This window comes from Acanthaster planci, linkage group LG02 (assembly GCF_054643075.1).
Source record: "Acanthaster planci isolate LZ-2023a linkage group LG02, COTS_SCS, whole genome shotgun sequence".
In the NCBI taxonomy this organism is placed as follows: domain Eukaryota; kingdom Metazoa; phylum Echinodermata; class Asteroidea; order Valvatida; family Acanthasteridae; genus Acanthaster; species Acanthaster planci.
In genome coordinates, this window is record NC_141778.1 from 2,171,420 (window position 1) to 2,195,424 (window position 24,005).

Genomic DNA, 24,005 nt, shown 5'->3' on the forward strand with positions numbered 1-24,005 from the left:
GGCCTGAAAAGTCTGACAATTTTTATGCTCACAGAAACTTACAACACAGCCATCCTGTCCAAGTTTTCTGAAATGTCAATGGTCTCGTCCATAAACAAGTGTCTGTGTCTACAAATGTCTACGCTTGGACGTATTTCCAGCCACACTTAATATTCACTTATTTTGTCAAGGTACAGTTTCTGTATAATTCAGCCATATTGAAGCAAGTGTCTGTTCTGAAAAAAAGACTCGCAAATGGGTAAACATTTTACTATGAATGTTCACAAACTAACAAGGAAGCACGTCACCCAAAACGAGTTTAATTTAGTAATACTAAATGCTGAAATCAAAACAGTTTTTGTTTGCGAAGTATCATATCAACTTTTGGGTTCTAATTAAAGTACAGGACACGTCAGGGCGGATCCATTTTTGTGGGGGGAGCTTGTTTTGGAGGGCAGTAAATTTGGAATTTTTTTTGCAAATAACCTTATATACGGCGTTTCGAGGGATGGGGCTACATTTTAGACATTTTTTACGCTTTTGGGAGGGAGGAAAATGAAATTAACCCCAAAATCGCCTTTCTTTTTTTTTATCAAAAAAAGGGGGGGGGTCTTTTTGAAGGATGGTCCTGTTTGTCTTCTCTCCTAGATGGAACATGTACAAAAGGTGGGTGTTTAGAGCCAATGCGTTACTCACCGTTGCTTTGTGTATTAATGATATGATGTGAGGAGGTTTTAGGGGAAACAAACTGAAATGTAAGCCTGTTAGAAACCACACACTCCGGAAAAAGACAGACACAGCAAAGCAGGTCGTGGAATGACACGGAACCCACCGCGTCCGTCTGTTTTATAGCTCCATGGTGTAACACTATCGCTGTGAGGAAAGCCCATGACTATCAAATGATGACAAAAACATGTCGGCCTAGGCAGCCATTTGGGTCTACACAGGATGTCCGCTTGCCATTTCCTCGGTTAGACCCATTGCTAAAAACATGCTCTTCTAACCATTATGAATACCAAATGATCATTGTTACAGCCAGGAACAGGGACACAATCTCTTCCTTCGCATTTTGTGCTCCTATTTGCTGCGTCAAAAGAATACTTCTGAACGTGTACAAGAAGTGAACGTGCGAGGTGGGATCGTCTGTCACGGCCTTGCTTTTCGAACAGTGCGGGCGAAAAACGGGCATTGTTTTATATAACCGTTGGAGACTTCTTCGCTTTGGGTTTCTGGGGTCAGCATTTCCAAGACCTTTACAGGAAATCTGTTTGCCATAACTGTAGAGGTCCGACTCGACAGTTGCGCTTGAAGGGAACTAGGGCTTTTCAAGGTTGGCTTCCAGCCTTTTGGGCGAAATCAGAGTCTAGATTGTTTTCCAAGATGAGCAGCAAAGTTCCCGCTCCATTCTCGAACAAGACGGTACTGCAACTGATCGTCATCTCTTATGTATTCAGCGTCGGTAAGTGAACCATTTATAACCCCCATTCTCTCTACTTACTGCATAGATTTTGATCCTCGAGCCCATTTTAATGAAACTCCCCACTGGTATTAATTTCTACTAAAGAAAGCGGCTTCTTTTAAGACTGTGTTTCGGCCAAAGCTCGTCTCTGGTAAAATTACCGATGACATTTCCCTGAATCCTTATAAGTCGGCGATGCAAATACTTTCATTGCTAAGTTCCTATAATGCGAACTTCGCCATTTTGAAGACAAACCAGTTAATAATTTCAAGAGACTCTAAATTCAGCTAAACCCTTCTCAAACGCTATGATGGATCGGGGGATCCGAAAGGCCCGGCGAAACAGACTCGAAGGACCGCTTGATTCATTAGCTGACGGAACAACAGTTTCGTTACTTCTTGTCGATACCCACTTCAAACTACGTTTTATTCCTTTGAGCAAACATTTGCTTTTCTATCCTGCCAACTTGATGGATGAAAGTAATCTATTTTCAATTCGCGATTACCAGATTTGGGGAAGCACTAAATTACAGTATCCAGCTGCGTTGACCGACGAGTACATGGGTGTGGACAGTCTTCCTCATTTCACTTGTCTGCCTTGTTACCTATGAACGTTAGAATGTTCCTGTAATTTAACCATTTGCTGTTGGTGATTCGATCTGTTTTCCTCAAGGTGTTTTAAAATCCAAATAATCGCGGCTTGGTTGATCAACAAGGCCCATTTACATTATCAAAAATGTGCTCTGCTCACTTGATGCAGCATATGCACCATGTGGAGGAAATGTGCGTCAGTAAATCCTTGGTTAGACGAAGAATAGTTCTCCCCTACCATCAATAGCTTTCCTTGGTTGGTGGCAACAACCAAGCCTGTTCTTGTTGGTTGTTACCGGTTTGTCGCTGTCAAACCCATACGTTGAAAGCATTGTTGTCGCGTTTGTTACAAGTCCCTGCGACCCATCCAGTCTTAAACCGAGACACAAGCTATTCAAAATGAATTATGAGAAATAAAGCAATCCTTTGTTATTATTCACCCTGCTACTTAAGACAAATCTTTTGAAAGGACTTGTGACTGGACTTCAGATTGACTTGACAACACTGGCTCCTCGACGACACAACTCCCCGACGCAAAGTACATCTTGACAATAGCTTCCGTTATCCGCTGCTACTACAGGCCCGTACATATGCCGCGCAGCAAGGTATGAGACGGAGAGAACCCCCCCCCTGCTTTGTGTTGGTCATTGTCTCGCAGAAATCTGGGGAATTCCTTTCAGACATCTTGGAGGATGTGTTAAGTAACAATATTCTGGAATATGTACAGGGATTGGACATGTTGGGGGGGGTACCCCTCGGTCTCATTTCTTGCTGGGTATAGATCCGTAGGCGGGGGGGTCAAACGAACCCCTTTGCTCGCTTCCCAGATCCGCTCGTTGGTGTTTTTTTTTTTTTTATAAATACATAATTTTAATGTAGGCCTACCGTAATTTTCGGAATATAAGCCGCACTTTATACATTGATTCTCACTCGGAAAATGTCTCTGCGCCTTGTCTAGCGCAGCCGGACCCGGGCCGCCGCCGCGCGCCGCAGCCGGCCAGCCACGCGCACCAGCGGTGCAGCGTTAAGGGCGCGGGGACAAGGCAGTCATGTTTTCACTGGTTACCATTTACATTGGCTGTACTCACGTGACCGAAATGAAGGAAACCCGTCCAGAAGAACTGAATAGACTCGTAAATGCACCATAAGTGCCGTTCACACCTCACAAATTGTGTGGTACGTGTGTTCGTTTTTGTCTTTTACAGTTGTGTAATCCATGTTGTTTATCATTGTACTGGTCTTAAAAAGAATTGCTGCATGGCCTACCCAGCAAGGACACTAAAATAATTTCGAGGACGAAAGTTTAGGTTTAATGAAAACACTGGTTCGCGCGCTGCTTCACTTTACGAATTGAAGAATGCGCGCCGGAGAGTGGCGCGGACCCTATGGGGACTTCCAATTTTCGCTTCGAACGTTTATGTACGAAGCAATATTTTACCTCCAATTTCACAGAAGGTGGAATTTAATCAGACTCCAAATATTCTGATTCATAAATGTCTATTTCATATAACCGCTACAAAGTTCTGATGACATATTAATTTGGTCCGATTATCCGATAATTTTTTCCGAAGTGCAAAATGAAATGCACCTCGAAATTTTTTTTTACCATTTTGAGTTAGGTGAGTGGAGGCAATAATGATTTACTAGTATTTATCACTTTTTAGAACTTCTGAAATTTTTTGTGTGATTTTCTGAGATTTTTTTAATAATTATTTTCATATCATTCACTCGTCACCGGCACCCAGAGCCCGATTCAAGGTGCTGAGTGAAGAGCAAGTTCATATACCGGCCCAATTTACAATACGCCGTGAATATTAACACCTGAAGTAGGGGACCTATGCAAGTCTACGGGGTATACATGCATCCTTCGGTTCGCGACAAACATGGAACTTTGTTTGATTTTGTGTTCCAAAGCACATTATGATAGGCCTTTGTATAAAAGTATGTGTGTTCACAGTGTCCAAAGTTCCACTTTTGGGTTTGACGAACCCCCCCCCGTCTCTGGTCAGGCAACAGGCCTGACTACATCTGACTCGGACCGGCTGGCCGACCCCAGCATGGTGGTCAAGCGGTTAAGACGTCTGCACTAGTAAACAGGAGGTCGTGGGTTCGAGTCCAATCCGAGTACTAAAGCTTGTGAATGTTTGCACAAGCTCTCGGAAAAACACTAAGTACACCGTGTATAATGCCATGGTGTAAGGGCAAAAGCCATTACTGAAATTTAGCATCTTCCCACGCTAAGCACCTCATGCAACAGCTAAAAGCGGTCAATCGATTTTACGTCGGGAGAATCATTTAGAATATCCAACGTCATTTATTTTATCTTGGAAAAGTCCAGTGAGCCCTAGCCAGCCCACCCCTCCGAGAAGCACATGGCCACTGTAACTGACTGTTACAACTATGCTGTCAACCTTTGCGAAAATAACCACAAATTCAACATGAAAAACAGCAATCAATTGGAATATTGTCGCATCAACCAAGACAGGTTTAGAAGGAAACGTGTTCAACGGACCATTAAGTAACTTAAAATCCATTTTGTTGGTAAAAGCGTCCCACACTTTATTGTGAACACATTAACTTTACACATCAAGATTTCTTGAAGCACTTACTTCGTTTAGCCGACCTGAATAGTAATAATGATATAACTACGAATTGTTCGATTTTCAAATAAAGTTCAGCTGAATTAAGTAGAAATCTGTAATGACCATGCAGTTACTTCTGCACACCTGGACTTTCATTTGGCTAACGAGAAAAACAAGCAATAACAAACAACCCGCTCATTTGTAAGAAGTTTAATTTTGACCACCGATCGAAATGACCTCGAATGTTTGTGCACGCAAACGGAAACCACAGAGGGGGTTTGTACGTGTGCAGTCCCGTGCTGGAGTACGAGGCTACGACTCACCACTCTGAGGAAACGACGCAGCCTTCCTGTTGTCAGGGTTGCGCACCGTGGGTGACGTCAAACTTTTCACACCATGAAATATAAATCTTGATAGTTCGCATTGTACGTCAATGGAAGCATTATTACAATTGCCAAAGATGAACGACGGAGGAAATGAAAACAGCGGTTGATAAAGTGCACAAATAGCCTAAATTGAAAGAAAATGGTAACCTAGGCCTACAATACATGATCAGCACCTTAAATATAGGTATATACAAAATCAACGTATCGCAATCCAACAATTTTTTCATGGAAATTCCCAGACTCAAACTAATTAAGTGATTCGAAAAGATCTACGTGCTGTTGGGAGCAGAGCATTGGTAAACGTGCTCTTTTTTCTGGGAAACGTTAGAGAAATGTTTGTAATGTAAACGCACTTGTTGGAAAATCGATTACTATATTCTCACTATTCGTCTACCAAAACAACCAAAAATGACCCCGAATCTCTTGGACAAATCAAAAGTTCTCCCCAAGTTGAATTTGTAACCAGGACAAAGAGTCGCATGGAGCCCCTGGAGGTACATTTAAGTAAGTTTTCTTCGCATTACTTATAGGAGCTAAATATTAGGGACTCCATAAAATCTGCTCTGGTCGATAACACAAGGAATGTTTAGCAGGTACAGAGACTTCCGATTTAACAAAAAAAAGACTTTGTAAATATTTGACAAGATGAAATGATTTCATTAGACGCAGGCGTGTTTTATTTCTTCAGCACTGTTTGCAATTTAAGCATGTAGAGAATCTTGAAGACATACCTTCAGACTTGAAAAAAGGAAATGGTTCACCCAATGGCTTTCCATTAGAAGTTAATGACATTGTTATTTTGGGAAGTTTGCTAGACTTTTTTAATGAGAGGTATTGTCCCAACTTGTCTTCCGCTTCGACCTCATTAAGAAAACGTGCAGCCACATGCATTGACCGCGAGCTACCTAGCAGCGCTGTAGAAGTTGCGGGAAGAAAGTGTCGTCCTGTTTACCCGCCAAAAATGCAATCGTGTGCTACGTCAGTATGTGCATATTTTTAGAATGTCTGTCTTCTCTTGTTAAGCTATTTCCGGATGGACATGTGCAACTGTCAATTTTTCTTTCAACAGCGTATCTCAATATGAAGCATGTTATCTTTTTGAAAAATTCTAATTTTCGTGACGTTTATACAAGTATGCATCACAGTGTGGGCCAATCGGTACAAAACTCAATTTAAATGACGTATTATCTGAAATTTGGCAATAATGGTCGCAACAAAGAAACCAAATTGCAAGATGCTCAAGGTCTTAACTTATTCAAGCAGTAACGATCTTCTACCCTTGTAGCCCATTTTGGTCAAAGAACAAAATCTATAATATTCAAATTTAGAACATGAGACACATTGAAATCTGAACAGATGTTTCCTACATACAAGCTGACTGACGTTAAGTGGCTTGCTTGTGGACAATGCTACGGATCTGATCTGATCGTCCTGACCCTGAAAAATAACTCACAGTTAAGTTATGTTTGTTTGTTTGTTTCCTGTCAGTGCGCAGTCAGACTACTGCGGCCCCAGGGTGTCCACCCCCAACGCCCGTCGCCAAACTCGTACAGTTCATCAACGGCGTCGATGTCAACAGTCAGAGCGCAGACTGGTACCCGGTCGGCACCCGCGCGACGGCACAGTGTCGCTCCCCTGGGGAAATGCGCCTGATGGGGAACAGAAACGGCCAGACCTGCCGCAGCGATGGCAAATGGAGTGGCCAACCTCCGTGTTGTGGTAAGTTTTTGATGATTTCAATCTGTCGCTTATTTTTCCCAGACAGTTTGTCACGGTTAAGCATTCTAAGAAAAATAAACCACTTAAAGGCCCGGTAAAAAAAGTTTCTAGACCTTTTTAAATGGACCGATTCTGAAAGGATTTTGTTGACACTGATCCTTTCTCCTTTCGCTGGTGATTTTCTGTCTCAAGGAGACTTCACCGCATGTAGGAGGGTTTAATATTGCAATTCGAGCTAGATATTTTGTTAGAAATAAGTCAACCTTTGAAAAACGTTGCAAATACAAAATATGTTAAAAAAGAGAAACTACGAAAATGGGAAACAGGGATGACAAACTGCTTTCTTTTCCATCTGGCCCAAAGTATGCATCCTCAAAGTGATCCCCGTCTGATTATTGAATAGGGGAGTATTTTTCTTATAATCATCCGCTAGGGGATGTCACTAGGAGGATCAGCGTCACTGGGGGCGCTGTGCAGCGCGTCATGCCAGATGGTGGTTTGACCGTTTTCGTCTCATCAAACACCGACTACGTGGAGGTCCGCTGCTCGATTGACAGGGAAGAGCCCCTCCTGGAAGCGCCGCACATAACGGTAAGTTGATAGCGGAAATATGAAAAAGGGGAAGGACGCCTGGAAGTGAGGCTACAAGTGTGCTCAACGAGAGACTGTACGGGCACAATCACGGCTGCGTTTCAAGGATTTAGCCAAGGCAGTCATAACCAGCCAACCGTTGTTGCTGTGGCTCAGTTTCCCTTTCAAATCTTGCTATGTTAGAAGCTTTGCTTAGTAGCCATCTTGCAGAGCCATTCTTTGGTTCCACAGGGGAACCTCCTTTGTCCACACCCTTTGGAACAAATGAACTGTCCTACCACACAAAGCCCCTAAAGTCGTGCTGAAATTTCCGAACAGATGTACCCGCTGCTACATCTGATTCGAACCAGCCAACCGATTCTGGCAAGCTCGGTGGTTGAGTGGTTAAGACGTCTGCACTAACAAGCAATAGGGCGTGGGTTCGAGTCCCACCCGAGTATGCTTGTGGTTTTTTTTACAAGCCTTCGGGGACATACACTGAGTATGAAGTGTTAAATACACGTCGGGCAGGGCAAAAATTGAAAGTTACTTTACATCTGCCCGGCGCAAACCCATTTTTGAACAAGTTTAATACTTTGTTGATGTCAAATCTTAGCATGCCCTTTCCCAGCCTGAGGAAATTCGTCCTTATAGCTAGCTATTCAATACAGCATAGAGTGCAACCAAAATAAGTCGGCGCAATACGGGCGTTTCACAATAGTGCGCCTCCAGTTTTCAACCCGTTTGCCAATCACAATGCGCAAAATCTGTCAACCCAATGCGCGTTTGGAAATGGTCGACAAATTTCGCGCGTTGTGATTGGCCAACGTGTTGCAAGCTCTTGGAGGCGCACTATTATGAATCACCCGTATTCTGGGATTTTTTTATTATAGGTTTTCCCGCGCAACTTTTTAAAATTGGCACTCCAAAAAAGTTAGACTCATTCAATTTAGCGCGATATCGATTGACGATCCAGATCAACATTCAATCGGCCAAAATAATCCTTCAATTTCACTCTATGAGCATGCAATTGTAAATTCTTGTTAAACAAATCCACTAGAGTTGCTATTTAATTTAGAAAGTCATAGAAACAGCAGTCCGATTCGCACGGTCACTCCGTGGTAAGCGTAAAATGCATTCGATTTTGTGTATGGGCAAACATTTCTGACATCCGTGTGATGTTTTTCATCAAAGTCTGATTTACAAATTTGGCATGTTTTAGATTTGAGTAATTTCTTCAAATTACATCATGAAGAAAACCTGTTTCACTGGCAGAAATATCTCTCTACACTAAATATCACCTTGTTCTCGAGCATGGGGTTCTTGCTCATTGTGTGTTTATCGATGAAATTGGATATAACACCTGGACTAGACGCACCCAAGGTACAGCCCCAAGAGGCATTCCAGCGAGTAGAGTTGTTCATGGGCAGCGGGGATGCAACTGTAACATCAGGTTTGCGGTGTATGGTGCCATTGGTTTGGTGCACCATCGAGTTGCTTTTGAGACTGTGACACGGGAGACATTTCAGCAGTTCCTTGCCGAGACAGTGGAGGAATGCAAGGCATGATTTCCTGAGGATGACGATATCTTCCTCGTGTACGACAACGCCAGACCACACGTGCGAGCTGAGCTACCTGATGGAGTCAACCCAAACATCCAGACCAAGCTGCTTCTACCATTCTCACCGTTTTTTAACATGACTGAGATGGCCCACTCGGCCTTCAAAGCCGCTGTGAAGAGGAGCCTTGCTCTGCCGGAGTGGCAGCAACGAGTCGGAGACAGGCTGGCAGCTCAGCGACCTGGAATCAATCTCAAACAGTGGAGATGCGACCTCCTGAGAGAGGTTGCGGTGCAAAGTATCGATGCTATAACACCTACATGCCAAGATGCTTGGCACGCCAAGAAATTGACGGCTGAAGACGCAAGATGTATCATACAAACCTGATAGGCTAATTATGAATACTTAAGACCAAAGTCTAAGGTTTATCTATAATTTACGCGTTTGTTTCTGCTTGAATCATTAATTAAAACGAGTACAACAAATGATCGCATTCTTGTTTTCTGGTTGAATAATGGTTTTTAAAAAGACAAAATATTCAATCTTTTCAGTGGTAAATTTTTCGTGTAATTCGAAATTTCGCGCTGGAAAAGAAAGAATGACGAGACGACATTATCCCCAGGAAAACATTTAACAGAGGAAAAGAATTTATAAAGTTGAATGAAAAGGTTGAGGTAATAAAGTTTCAGGGCAAATATCGCCAGCGATCAAGACATTTCTGGAACTGAACAGCTAAACTCAATCTTGTCTCCAGTATTTAGGCTACGCGTTCTTTTAAAAGCTTGCATTGCGAATATCAGTGCCCATTGACGAAAATGAAAGTAAAATTAAGGTACGAATCCACCTTCCAGTCACCCAGAGCAAAATTGAATGACACTTGTGCAAAGTGAAAATGAATGACACTGTTACAAAACTGAATTAGTGAAAGTACACTATTCGACGTCTACAAACAAAATTGAGTGCGCAAACTTTGGAAAATGAACCAAAGGAGTAATTGGCTTTGCGAAATCGCTCGAATGAGAATGCATGTTCATCAATTCGACTGCTGTATAGACTAATTCGGCCGGGAAAACCTATATTATTTTTTTATAGGTTGACAACGTCCGAGTCCAGATGCAAAGCATCAGAGGTGATTCTGGCCGGGTATCCTACATGACTTTCAGCCCGGTTCAAGCGACAGACTCTGGAGAGTTTGGATGCAGAAAATCTGCCAATCCCAGCTCCCCAAACAACCTGCGAATCGAGTTCAAAGGTAAGCTGTGACCAGTTACCACTGCGCAATCAATCAAGCACAGTGCCTCCCTTTGCTTATTCGTAGAGACCAAATGATCAACATTCTTTGTCACAAAGCGCTTACCACATATCTGAATAGCTCGTCAAGCAGAGACCTTTATCGTGACCATTCTAAACACACTGAAAGTTTACTTCCGATATGGAATGGATATGTGTTACCGTCATTTTTTTATTTTGTCACAAACAGAGGTACTACGTGCATTATAGGAACAAAGCTGATTTATTTCCCGCCTTATATTATTTCCGAGGTGGTAAGAAATACCAATTACCTGTCTTGTGGATTGAATATTTTCTCACAACGTCAGCCGATTTTTTGAGACCTTACATTTGTCTCCTCTAATCTCTTACGTGCGGGGTACTACTAGTTATTAATAATAAGAAGGGAATACCCAGTACAAGAGGCGAAAAGGTGACGGCATGCAAATGACATATGGAAATTCACTGCCACCTCTTTGTTTTGTTTTTTCTGCAACAACGTCAGAGTTTAGTTTGTCAAATCAGCTTCAGTTGAACTGCCCAGCTGACATCGTCCAGGCTACTGATCCGGGGAGGGATATTGCAACGGTGACATGGCCGGAGCCTACAGCTCTTGTATGTTCATTATTGCATTAGTACCAATAGCCAACCTCTTTGAATATGTTAGACTTCTTTCAAGGCACTGTGTCATTTGAAAATAAAAATTGCCGCCCGATTTCACTTTTCTTTGAATACTGAGATTTAAGATCGTGAGCACGCAAACCGTCAGTTAGGCTGTGTCCTAAGCAGCGACTGTGTCTATAGGAAGTGGCTGCATATGCAGCATCAATAGCCAGTGGTTTCCATAGCCGCAAGCGTTATGTCCAGGCGCAGCTGCAACTGCTGGACATGGACCCTATTTATTAATGCAAGAGGACGCCATTTGCCCAAAGTAGGTGGGGAAAGTATTGATGGAGATTCTGTCACCCCGGATGACATTGGCCAGGTTGCCTAGGATATTATGCCTCCCAAGATATTTTGTCCTAGTTTACTCCGTCTGCCTTGCACAACGAAAATAATGGTCTATACAAACCAGATTTGGACCACCAAATTGGAACCACTGATAAAGTGTGTATATCAGAGATGTGGGAGGTTGCTTCACGCATCAGGAACTCGCACAAAAAATTTTGGTGCCGATGCAAGCGTGATATGATCTGAGTCAGATTACGCTAAGAAATACAGAGTTCTGTCAGTGCCCTGCAGTAGAGAACGTGCATGAAGCTGTTCGTATTTTATCATTACAGACAACTTCTGAGATAGTGGAGTTGAATAATACTCATTCGCCTGGGGACATCTTTCCCATTGGAGAAACAACGGTCGTCTACAGTTTTAAAAATGCTGCTAACGAGGTTGCCGTTTGCAGATTTACCATCACTGTCATTGGTGAGTATGAATATTTAAATGATGAAATAAAAGGAATTGATAAATAATGAATAAATCCAGCATTAGAAATCTGGAGTACTGTATTCTTATTTCGGGTCCGCATTTTACGCAGATGAAGAAAAACCGACTTTCCTGAGGTGCCCGGACGACTTCGACGTAGGGACAGATCCTGACTCTGCTACGGCTGTGGTAGACTGGGCTTCAATCATTGCCCTGGACAACTCCCGTGTCATCTCAGCACCGGAGGGCAACTATCAGTCTGGTACCACCTTTCCTACAGGGGAAACGCTCGTCTCCTACATGGCAAGAGACGAAGCCGGCAATGTTGAATTCTGCAACTTTACGGTCTCTGTTTCTGGTGAGCTAATGAACTTATGTTGTCGCTCCAAGCTGTAATGATTCGTCTTTGCTTGAAATCATATGGCTCTCGTCATTTCTTTATTAATACTAACTACCAGGAAATGTAGCCTTCTTTTTAATTTAAGTGCAGATGGATAAATGTCATTTTACATCGCTTTCTTTAATCAATTAAACTCACCCATGCTAAGAGCAATTCATTGTTTGAGTGATTTGAGTGAGAGGGTTTGCTCGTTCAAAGTGATTTCTTCCCGATGTATTTTTGGATAAACCTTCTTCATTTTGTGCAAAATCAGAAAAAACGGTCTCAGCAAGTGATAACTAAAGTTTATCTCACTGAAAATTCAACTTTAAAATCACTTGAATACACATAACGCACCTGAAACGATAAGTTATTTTTCAGCTGGACACGGATAAACAGTAGAGGATGCTTTACATTGTTCGTGTCTAATTCACCTTGGAATACTTTTCCAGATCACGAACCTCCAACCATTCACAACTGTCCTCAGTCCGTTGTTGCGAGCATCACGAATATGTCTGTGAACTCTGTGCCAGTCTACTGGACGGAACCCACTGTAACGGACAACACGGAATACTACAGCCTTCATTCCACGCGCGAGCCTGGGAACCAGTTCTTTTATGGGACCACGGATGTGGTGTACACTGCGCGAGATATGTCAAACAACGAGAACATATGTGTCTTCCAGGTCACAGTTCTCGGTAAGACAGACATCCCACGACGAAAACCTTGTCCGCACTGGACCTTTTTTCCAAAGAGTTTTTATGGAGCTGATGGTAAATTGAAAATGGTCCAATGTGACCACTGCCTGCACTTAGACTTTCGACAGGGGAAATTTTACACCTTTTGCAAGTACTCTCTAAATACAAAAAGAGTGAGTCACTCATAAAACCCACATAAACAGACCGAGATCTAGTGATGAACACCACTCCCAAAGAGTGAAATTAACACCCTGCCAAGGAGCCATACAAAGGAAAACTCGAAAAAGAGTTGTCCTTTAAATGGCTCTTCTTTTAGAGTGCTTTTCACTGTTTTCGAGTGGATTTACAAGGGACTCACTGTTTTGAGAGTGAGTTTTTCACTCTTTTACCTTTACAGAATACAAAACAAAACACTTTGCGTGACCTTTCTGCATTGTGTTTTGTCCTCAGACACAACGCAGCAGTCCTCATTCATCTGGAAATGTATACTCCTAACACCGTTTAATCTTCCCAACTGTATCAATAATGATTTCTGCCATGATTGGGACCAAAAGAGGAACAAAACTGTACTGGAAATATTCGCCACATGCTACACCACGGCAACATGCAAACGTGCAATGCCCATACGTAGTTTCCCTGTATGAAGCGTGTCTTTGTGCTTGGGGCACTGTACGCTCCACTGAGCCGCTGTCAACGAAGGGCGGACATCCGGGTTACTTTGTAGTGGAGCAAAAACACATGCGGCGTCCATTCAGAGAAAAAAATGTTTCATTTTGTAACTGGGTTTCTTAATTAGCTACTAAAGTCTCCTTTTGCGAAAGAAAACACTGAAACTTGCGGGCTGACTTGAAACAAGTCGTACAGTGTGTCGGAAATTGACAGCAAAATTATCGACGATTTGGTAGAGTTGCAACATGATATGGTCCTCCAAAACTATCCTCATCCCCAAAGAAAACATTCAAGGCCTTCCAATTTCCTTGTCAGGAACTTTAAGTGTTCAGCAAAGTTCCAGAGTTTAAGGGACACGCCAAACAATTATTTTTCCACATTGCCTAAATTTACACCTATGTGTTTCAGTTACGCTTGATTTCAATTTTAGTTTTGCTACTTTAATCTATATTTGGAGCATCATTTGTTTTATGCTAAAGAAAATGGGCACATTTATGATTAACACGATGTCTTTCCTTGCGCTAAACAAGTCTTGTATAATCTGGCAGGCTTATTCACAGACATACAAACCCACCAAAATTTCTGAGCATGCCTCACGTGCTCAAGTTACCATAAATAATTGCGCATGCCCACTGCCAAAAACCGCAGTCTGCATTATGCGCGGTCATTGTATTGATCCTTTAACAAAAATGTTTTTGCACAGACAAAGTTTCCCCTGTGTTCGCGGACTGTCCTGCCAGCCAGGCACACTACCTGGGCCAGAACGAGACCGAGGTGGCCGTGTACTGGCGGCGGCCGGCCGCGGGGGACAACATCGATATCGTCGGCCCGACGGTGCCGTCGCACACGCCCGGTGAGCGGTTCGGGCTGGGAACGCACACCGTGACCTACACGGCCCGGGACCTGGCTGGTAACAATGGGACATGCGCCTTCAACGTGACGATCAAGATAGGTGAGCAGGGTCCAAATTCGAGATGTGACACAGGTCCCAACAGCTTTCGCGACGCTTGAGTTAATTTTAGGATGCTCAAACTGAAGGAAGCAATAGTGGACTGGAGTGTGTTTTGGCTACCCTTAACCAGAAACATGTTATACATGTTCGTGACGTCAAAGCAATAACCAGGAATTTCTTAATGGTGGCCTACAGAATATGAAGAACAAGAAACGGTTACATCATCCTACAGAGGCAAACGTTAGGAAGCAGACGACACTGTTGATTTACATAATTTTCAATCAATATTCTTCATGTTTCTTACCAGTGCTGTCCCCTTTGTTAACGTACGTTCCAGAGGAAAGTATCTCTTCGATTTTGTGTATGTAACAACAAATTTTGAAATGTCTGTTTATTTTCCAACATTTTAAACCGGCATTGAACAAACTCCAACCTTTAGTTCTCTGTTGGTCGGAACAATGACGTCACAGACTGAGGCATAACCAAGTCAAGAAAATGCGTAACTAATGACCAAAGCTGAAACGACTTCACGGTTCATGCCACCTACGTCTCATAAAGTTTCCTAGTGGTGAGCAATATTCATGAGTTGCACAAACCAAAACAAAACGGCGAACTAATCGCAAGAAACGTCCACCGCATGCCATTTTTAGTCGGTACTGTAATACTGTCTTGTGGTCTAAACTTGATCTGTATGTAGCTGTTTTGTAGCAGAAGCTGCTTAGCAAGTTTATATACTAAGCAGGAATCACCTTGGAAAAATCGAAAATATCAAGTTATATTTTGCTGAGGTGATATTGTTGATGGATAAAGATGAATGATCCTAGTCCCACTCGAAATCTACAAGAACAAAATTTTATCGAGAAACTTTGCTAAGTAAGGGTTTTCTGCTTAGCCAGTTACATGACGTCTTGATGTCTCGTGGTATGATGGCAGGTCACAGTGAAATGGAGACGACAATCGTGATGATCATGATAGAAACATTTATCTATGCATTGTTTTCATTGCTATTTCTCTCCCTTCGTAGCCCAGTGTCAAGATGAGGTCACTCCGTTTTCTGAGGGTGTCCTAACATGGACATCGGCCTTTCCTCATGAGCTGAAACCCTCACTAGAGCGGTGCTCCGTCTACACGGAAAAAGGTAACACATTATGAATAGATATGCACGAATCGGTCATTCAGCTTGTTATTGTATAGCCTTTCATTTCACACTTCATGCTTAACACAATCCCAGAAAAAATATTCAGTCAATAGTTCAAAATTCCTCATTTTGGAATCATTATTAGTGCAATGCAAAATTTGTGCCTTTTGACGTCTCATTCTCAATACTCTTTTCAAAAATGAACTTTATTTCGAATCGTTTTGATGTAGCTGGCAATTTTCGTGCGTTACGAGAGTGCATGCCGGACGAAGATCAGGGAGCAGTGTGGCTTGAGCCGAGGCTAAATGACTGTGGTGAAGTCAGAGACTCCATCGATTTGGACGATCTCCAAAAGGTACCAAGCTAAACTCCAAAGCATATGCGCCCAGACTCGGTAGATCTATTAGAGAATCTGTATTCTTCGTGGCAGCATTTGTAGCTTCCTTTTGCCGTTACGAAGCAGTCTTGCGCATGCCCGAGTTCAATATGAAAGGGAAGAGTTAATTACACCCACTCATTTGCTTTTTCCAAATGATGAAAACTCCTGGAGTAGCAGGTCTAATTTTAACTGAAAGTTTATATAACCGGTCTGGCATTCAAAAGCTCAATCAGGGGCCATTGTGATGGCACTTGGCAACGGTGAACGTGCGCGTTCGTACAAGAACAGCTACATACCAGATGCCTAATAAAAAGGGGGATATCACAGATAATAAACTCTGTGCTTTTGACCTTAACACGAACAGGTCTCTGTTGGTGAAGGTAACGTAATGGAAGTTTCTCAAGCCGTGGCCAAGACCGTCTCTAACATGACGTCAGAACTTGCCGACAACCTGGAACCTGTCGCTAGCATCTTGCAGAACATTGTCAACGCCGGCTCGCCATCAGTTGAGGTAGGTAGGAAGTCTCTCCATCTTTGAAGAGTTGACTTAGGCAGGACCAAAATGATATCAATGTATTTTCCCAAATATATATATTTTTTAATGGAATAGGTCACCAAGGCAGTAATTGAAACCGTAGACAGTGTTGTCATGTCAGTCAGTCGCCAAGGCACCTTGGACAGGTCTGGAGAAGACAAAGAAGCGCCCTCAAGCGGCAAGGCTTCGTCTAGTATCGTCCAGTCCCTGGAGGCTCAAATCTCATTGGTCGCAGATGATGCCACCTCCCTGGAAGTCACGCAGCGAAGTCTGGCTGTCACCGTGGTCACCCTGAAGCCCTACCAGCAGGATGAGGAGACGCAGTTTCTGTCGGTGCTGGACGAGGATGACCCCGACTCCACCACTCTCCAGGACGGGGATGTGCAGACAGTACCAAAAAAGGCCAGAGGGGACTCTATGGGTATGTCGTGGCCGATCGATACATCCATCACCATGCCGGCTGATCTAGGCACTCAGGCAGCGGAAAGTCTTGGATATGGTAAGACACACTTAGTTATCACCAAGTTTTAGTAAGTGAGTAGGAGATTATCACAAGTTGTCGTTAATAAATCGCAAGTCAGTCACAAGCAATCGTTAGTCACATCACTAATAAAAGTCAATCATAAGTGAATTTCAGTCACAAGTCATTGCAAGTCGTCTGAAATCAGGCACAAGTCACAAGGCAAACACGAGTAAATCACAAGTCTCGCTGTCACAAGTCAAGCCACAAGACGTACCAATAATCCATTCCTCCCAATTTGGCACTGCGGATCTCCGTTACACGCTAAATACGACGCTCGGTGGTGACTGCAGCCGACTGCAGCCCGATATCCCTAATCTTCCTTGAAATCTCTGTCTTGTTGAGCGTGTTGGTGTTTAGGATTCCTCACCTGGATTTGTCATTTTACAGTGCAAAAGCAAATTGCACCGGTAAAAAACATGCACGAGGTTAACCACAAAAAAGTGCACTGATAAGTTATACCTTAATGGACTTATTAAAAATGAAGTCACGTCGGAATGAAAGGTTTCTGCAGGAAATAACACCTGCGCCCACGGAAGCCACAAACTAGTGACTGCAACCATTTCCATAGACTTGTTTATACTACCGGCTGATGTCATCCTGTTCGAACAAAACATGAGTTGTCATTACCGAAATATCGTTTCCGCTCGACCAAACCAGATGTTTGAAGACCCTTCCTTGTCTTGAGGATGCAAACATGTCTACATCAATAGAGGGTGTCTTGGGGTGAAAACTGTGGAACGTATTTCCCGCCTTTTTTTCGTCCCCAGACGACCCTGGGCCGCTGCATGTGAGTTTCGTCTTGTACCAGACTGACGCACTCTTCCCTTTGAAGAATGCCACTGGTTTGTTCTCCGTGAACACAACCGGCGAATATTTCACTTCCGGACGAGTAATATCCGCTACCGTAGAGGGCGTGCAGCTGGTAAACCTTTCGCAGCCGGTCATCGTGGAATTTACTCCTCATCAGGTGTGTGGATTTAGTTTGTGACTTGAAAAAATATCAAATCATTCTTCTAATTTCTGACTTCACTCTTCTTCTGAAACCTCTTCTTTCTCCATTATCGTACTTTTTGTAGGACTGGAACGAGTCTATTGGAGTCGCGGAGTGCGTCTTCTGGGATTTTAGTCTGGACAACGGCACCGGTGATTGGTCGTCAGATGGGTGTTCGTATGTTGAGTTTAACGAGGGTCGTATCGTCTGTCACTGCAAACATCTCACAAACTTTGCTGTACTGATGGTAGGTGCTGATAGTCTTTAATTCAAGTCTTCTTTCAAGTGTTCAAAGCAATGAAGATTCCATGTCCATGGCACTTGGAAAAAAATTGACTAGGGACTGGATTTTGACTTAGGTAAGGCAATATAAACAGACTGAGCTTGGGTTCCTCGTACGCCAGAAGGTATTATGATACGGCTCAGTGATCCGTAAACGATTTCTCCTGAAAATCCCCCCATTTCAGATCCAGTGGCGTGATTAATAGTTGCATTATACGGTGGTCGACTTGAAGTATGAATTGGTTTGTTTTGGTTGACTCTGACTTCACAGGCCATGAAAGATGAATCCCTCACCTTAGTCGAGCAGTTCGTTCTGGATTTCATCAGCGCGGTTGGATGCGCTCTGTCGATAGCGGGTGTCTCTTTGACTTTGTTCACGTTCATCGTATTTGGGTAAGAGACTTTAATTGGTCTAAGGTGCGCTGTGATAAAGGACGGTGAACCTGATACATCGCGACGGTGATTTGGGCGAACATTAACACTCGTATTTGTCCACACTGAATCTCACAAACAAAACGTTACATGTAAAACGAGACTTCATAGCGTATAAAAAGCCACTTTCGGGAACACTGCCAATGTTGTTTCGTTCAGCTTATTATTTAACGCACAGCACTACATCATGTTTAATAAGCTACGCACCTTTACTGAACATGACCAAGTTTCATCTCCTTGCTGAGTTACAAAAATCTCCAAAGGGCGGTTTTTTTGGGAGGGGGCGGCAACAGGGCATGGCCACCCCAAAGGAAGCCTTTTATTTGAAAATCATGAGAGAAAGGCAAATTTCCTGGTCGATTTTATGTCTCTTTCTTCAAAAGCGTGTAAAATGCCCCCAAAATGTAGCCTCAGAAAGGCTATAAAAGGTTACTGGGAAAAAATGTCCAAATGTTTGGCCCCTCAAGGTGACGAGTTCCGGCCCCCCCCTAAAAATTCAGTTCTCGATCCATCCTTGAAATTTGCCTAGTAAAGAAATTGTTTGCTAGAGAAACAATAGAATTAAACACGCCAAGCAATGCCGCGTATATTACCTTATACTCATCTGGTACTTTGTTCATTTTTGCTAAGCGCAGCGTGTGCGTTTTGCCTTATTAAAGTATTCAGTCATATTAGCTGGGGCCGCTTTAACGAATGAGACATTTCCCCGTTGTTTCCGGCAGAAATTTGCGCGCCACCCGTTCCCGCCAAATCCTGATGCACCTGTGTACGGCGCTGCTGTGCCTCTACGTGGCGTTCCTGGCCGGGATAGATGCCACGGAGAACGGCGCCGCCTGCACGGCCGTGGCCGCCATCATCCACTACTTCACCCTGGCCTCCATGTGCTGGATGGGTGTGGAAGCCCACAACATGTACCTGCTCCTTGTCCGGGTCTTCAAGGGTCGGGAGTCTCGCTTAATGATGAAGGCTTGTGTATTCGCCTGGGGTGAGACTTCGGTATACGTATACAGTCTAAGCACGAGGAAAATATTGCTGTAATTCATTCACATGTGCATATTGAATCGCTCGTTCATCATCGATACCACATGGTAGCACCTTGATGATATGTGTTCAAACACTTGTAATAGAATTGAAGTTTAGGGCAAAAATGAATAATGTGGGGGGGGGGGTTCTTGATGAATCAAGATCAACCTCCAGACCAGAAGACTTTGTTAGACGCTCCATGCATTGCTTAATTTTTTGATTTATGAATAGTGATTTCTTGCGTTGCACTAAAACATCCTTATTTCTTTCTCTTTTTCCTCTTTTTGTAGGCGCACCGCTGATTATTGTAGCCATCACATTTGGTGTTACCTTTCCTATGGGAACCTACCGGAGTGAAGATTTGTAAGTAACAGACTCATGCATGGAACAGCCGTAGCTAGATAAGACGTTGCTGACACGTTGGCGCGAAACAGCCTTGATTGATGACAAATAGTTTTGCATTAAATTTCACGAATGTGTATACAAGCTTGCATATGGTTACATCTGTATTATCCTCGAGCCAATGGACTTCCCGTTTCAGACATAGGCCTAACACTCACCCCACCATCAATTTTACTACCGGAAAGCAAGGAAATCATTAGAGAATGACGGCCTTTTTGGCGAATTGTAAACATTTCCAAGTGCAATAATGTCACAGCCCTATGACTAAATAAAGGTCGCCTTTTCTGTCATCAGGCAACGGGGTCGTTCCTCTTTCCACAGTTTATAATAGACACCGTCTCAGAATAACTCAGTATACCATTAACGCCGCGATCCAATCTGGTCTTGGCTGTTCAGGCCAGTTCTTATTCTTTTAATTCCGAGGGGATGTCTGAACAGGATTTGAAATTTTCTGGGTGGCAAAAAAGTCCTACCTCGAGGTTTTCTATTGTAAACTGTTTATAAAGCTGTCTTTGACTGGTACAGCTGAGAAAACGAAGACAGAGAGCAACATAGATTAAGAAAGATTAAATCCAACAAATGGCAGGTTGTTAGCTCTTTCTGAATCAGACATGCGTGAAGAAAAAAAAGAAAAGAAAAGCAATTAGAAAACTGTGTCTGGTATATCATCAATCAAATCAAATGAATTTGTGACAGAATATCGGCAAAGAAGATCTTAACCTCAGTAAAAGGAGCCAAATTATACATGCATTTGAGAATTGTTCTTATAGTGTTGGAGGGTTGGTGTCTTTGGCACACCACACCCCTCTGTCGAATGCAAAGAGGTTGGATATTGTGGAAATAAATTGTTGACCTATAAATCCCTTCAGCACGTACCATGTCACTATTAAAATGTCACTGAATTGTTGGAATCATTCCTGATTTCAGAGTCAACGGCAAGTAAGACAGTTATGACCGAAGAATAAGATTTCTTAGGATGATTATTTTGGGATTATTGATTTCTAAACTAATCTCCCTTGTGACGATGTGCTTGAACCTTTTTGTTTTCTCTGTAGTTTTGCACCGTTTTTTAAATTCACTAATCACGCCGTAGGAGAATGGCATTTGGCTGGATGTATCTCTTGAGTTTATGTTGTATTTCTGAACTTTCATTCTGTAGATGCTTCCTGTACCATGGCCCCGCCCAGTATTATGGGCTCCTACTACCCATTGGGGTGGTACTTCTCCACAATATTGTGACCTTTGTTCTCGTTGTCCGGAGCTTCATCAAGAACGACATGGGTGGCAGCGTCAACAAGCAAAAGACCCAGATGGAGAAGGTGACGTGCCGCTTGCAGAACGCCGTCTGCATATCCGTGCTCCTGGGTCTATCCTGGGGCTTTGGCTTCCTGTCCATCACCCTCGGCTCCTTCGCCTATCAGCTCCTCTTCTGCCTCGCCAACTCTGTCCAGGGTTTCCTGGTCTTCGTCCTGTTCTGCGCCCGCTCCACCGACGTCCGCAAGGCCTGGCGGAAGGCCCTTCCCATCGAGTGCAACGTTCGTGGCCAGAGCTACAAGATTCAGGAGCGGGCACGTACCAACATCTTTGCCGTGGACGCGTGGAATTGCCCGGCCAAGCTCTCGGAGGAGGACGGTCCAGGCCTAGATATCTACATGTACAACAGCTGGTCCGGAGATGGTACCAGCCGATGGGAGGAGAGCAGGTACATCTCCTACACCTCGCAGATGTCACACGTCAGCAACGGGACGAATGTCATCCGTCCCTTCAGCATATATAGCTCGGAAAACGGCACCGTTGGCCGCAAGAAGCACAGTCTGTTTTGAGAGTTGTCACTACGGCCATTGTGGACAGAAACCTTTGGCTAACTCGTCGGAATGAGCTAATTACAAAAACACCAAAACCCAGCCTATTCCTAGGCCGTAAGCTGCCTTGTACGCATGCAGCCATCTTGTTTTGTGTGAACAATCTCTTGGTGATCAGAACGAGGCTACGTATATTTGTGCGTTTAACATACTGGAACAAGAACTGCTCAACATGATCGATTGCACTGACGACTAAGTGTTTTGTGGTTTCAATAAAACAAATATATGCATAATGAAAACATGGAATGAAAAATTCATATTCTTTGCATTAATAAGTAGACCTATAATAGTTTACTTTAGATGTATGATTGAGGGGCCGTCTTTGCCAGATGTATTTGAAGGTATGACTCGTATTTGTTAGATATGACTTGTGTCAGTGACTGTAGAACTTAGATGCACACTTCAAGGAGTAAAGTGAAAGATCTTCCAATATTCTCACAAAGAGATAGAACGGAGCCTGTGCAGTTTGAAAAGCTTCCATCATGTGTGTACAGTATTGATTGCCACCGGTAATCTGTTTAAGTTCTAAGAAGGTGAGTAAACATGTAACTAACCTATGTCAAACGGCGCCTTCAAAGTAAAGTTTCAATAAAGTCTCGTGTTAAACCTTTGTTTCTTAAAAATATGAAATATAACGTGAGTTTTTTCCCCAAAACTGCATGTGTAACATTAACTTTTCCAGTTAAGTTGTATTTATACATGTTTTTGTATAACTGCAGGATTGGAAAAAATAAGACAATAAATGCACGTCAAGAGACTAGTAGAGTACACTCGTAGACTCAGTTCCTGTCAACGTTCTGATACAAAATTAGCTTACTTGAACCAGAAAGCGGCGAGTAACTCTGTCAGATGTTTCCAGGTTGCTGCACATCATTATGATATTAGGAAAGCCTTCAAAAAGTCTCCCAGGGCCATCTGTATTACACGTACTTCGTCTGTTGCCTCAATGAGTATGCGCATTTGTCACCAAGGAAGACCAATCAACCATGTCGCAGCGTTTCCAAGTCTCAAATTATGGGATGCAGTCTTCGAGTTGCTGTATTTCAAAAATGCATACAGTGTCCGCTGCACCCAATCAGTGGTGCTGCAATATTAAACTCCCTTCAAGTTGATATCGCTTCTCTTGGTTGAACTGTGATGTAAATAAAAATTGCTGGTCGTGCAATCGCCTGCTCGTCTGGCCTGTCGAATTTGTAACCTTGTTCCGTCGTTCTTTCGTTTTTCTTTAGCTGTACATGTAACTGGTTTACTACGTTAACATAGCCTTGTTCCTGTGTCTGTACACGAGGTTCAGATTTCCTGTTCATTGTCCTTTCTGATTAGACCTACATATAGACTGGTAAAGTTGTTTTGATGATTCTTTTAGACGGAAATTTCAGCCTTTATGAGTTTTTCAATAAATATTTTTTTTCGAAACTAAAGTTATAAAAATGAACTCCGAATTTTGCAGTGCGAAATGGGTTGATACTTTGATCGGCATAAGGTTTGCAGTGCAAATGTGCCGTCTCAAAATCAATTTTCTGTTTTGGATGAAATTTTCTGCTTTTGGTAATGGAATTGAAACTGTCGGAGGATCGATCCAGAATGTCATTTCGGTCTTGTACAAGGTTAAGGTTTTCTTCTGCCCTCGAACTGAGCATTCCTTCATTTTCTTTATTTGGACTGACCGACCTCTAAGCTGGAGGAAGATGCCATGAAAAGGTTACAATGCCCATGGGCATGAGACAATGGTCATTGTGCCCTGTCCAGTTGCGAGTCTTGTTCACAATCGGATCTACTTCCAATTTGTCATTGCCGCAAGGAACGGTCCTGTAATCTCTGTCTCACAAAGAAGGAATTTTCTAATTGAAATGCCGCAGATCAATAAGACGAAGTTCTTCATAATTTCAAGTCACAAAAACGGAACTAGGGAAGCTTGTAAACAAGTTGCGATATCCCTGTGTTTATTTTTCATCTTCGGGACTTACGTGAAATCCTATCAACTGCTTTTTATCCATCTTGGAAGGCTCTAAAATTAATTTGCTCGATGGAAACTGTCACTGAGGAGAATTATTATTTTGCAGAAAAGAGGTTGCCACTCGCTGATTTGTTTCGCGGCGTAATTGATTGGTACCACCCCCCCGTGATTTTACCTGTCGGGCCTTGCGCATGACTGCATTCACAATGGCAAAGCAGATTGCACTATAAGTCGGCTCATCTGCACTT

General features: G+C 43.0%; 1 protein-coding gene and 1 pseudogene across 2 annotated transcripts; both read left to right on the forward strand.

Moving 5' to 3' along the window:
* The first annotated feature begins 758 nt into the window (after positions 1 to 758).
* On the forward strand, positions 759 to 22,565 carry LOC110985781 (uncharacterized). Of its 2 annotated transcripts, XM_087133393.1 has the most exons (19): positions 761 to 1,438; positions 6,485 to 6,715; positions 7,149 to 7,306; positions 9,937 to 10,096; positions 10,619 to 10,728; positions 11,397 to 11,535; positions 11,648 to 11,893; positions 12,367 to 12,612; positions 13,985 to 14,233; positions 15,258 to 15,371; positions 15,602 to 15,726; positions 16,115 to 16,261; positions 16,361 to 16,784; positions 17,576 to 17,775; positions 17,885 to 18,046; positions 18,353 to 18,474; positions 19,236 to 19,498; positions 19,827 to 19,899; positions 21,098 to 22,565. In XM_087133393.1, exons 1-19 carry the CDS (start codon positions 1,360 to 1,362, stop codon positions 21,759 to 21,761), a joined length of 3,912 nt encoding a protein of 1,303 aa, XP_086989519.1. In that variant the 5' UTR covers positions 761 to 1,359; the 3' UTR covers positions 21,762 to 22,565. The 2 variants fall into 2 exon arrangements, with proteins under 2 accessions (XP_086989520.1, XP_086989519.1); XM_087133394.1 differs by lacking the exon at positions 12,367 to 12,612 and having other exon boundaries at positions 759 to 1,438.
* LOC147799793 (uncharacterized) lies at positions 7,326 to 9,924 on the forward strand (annotated as a pseudogene).
* Positions 22,566 to 24,005: the final 1,440 nt, after the last annotated feature.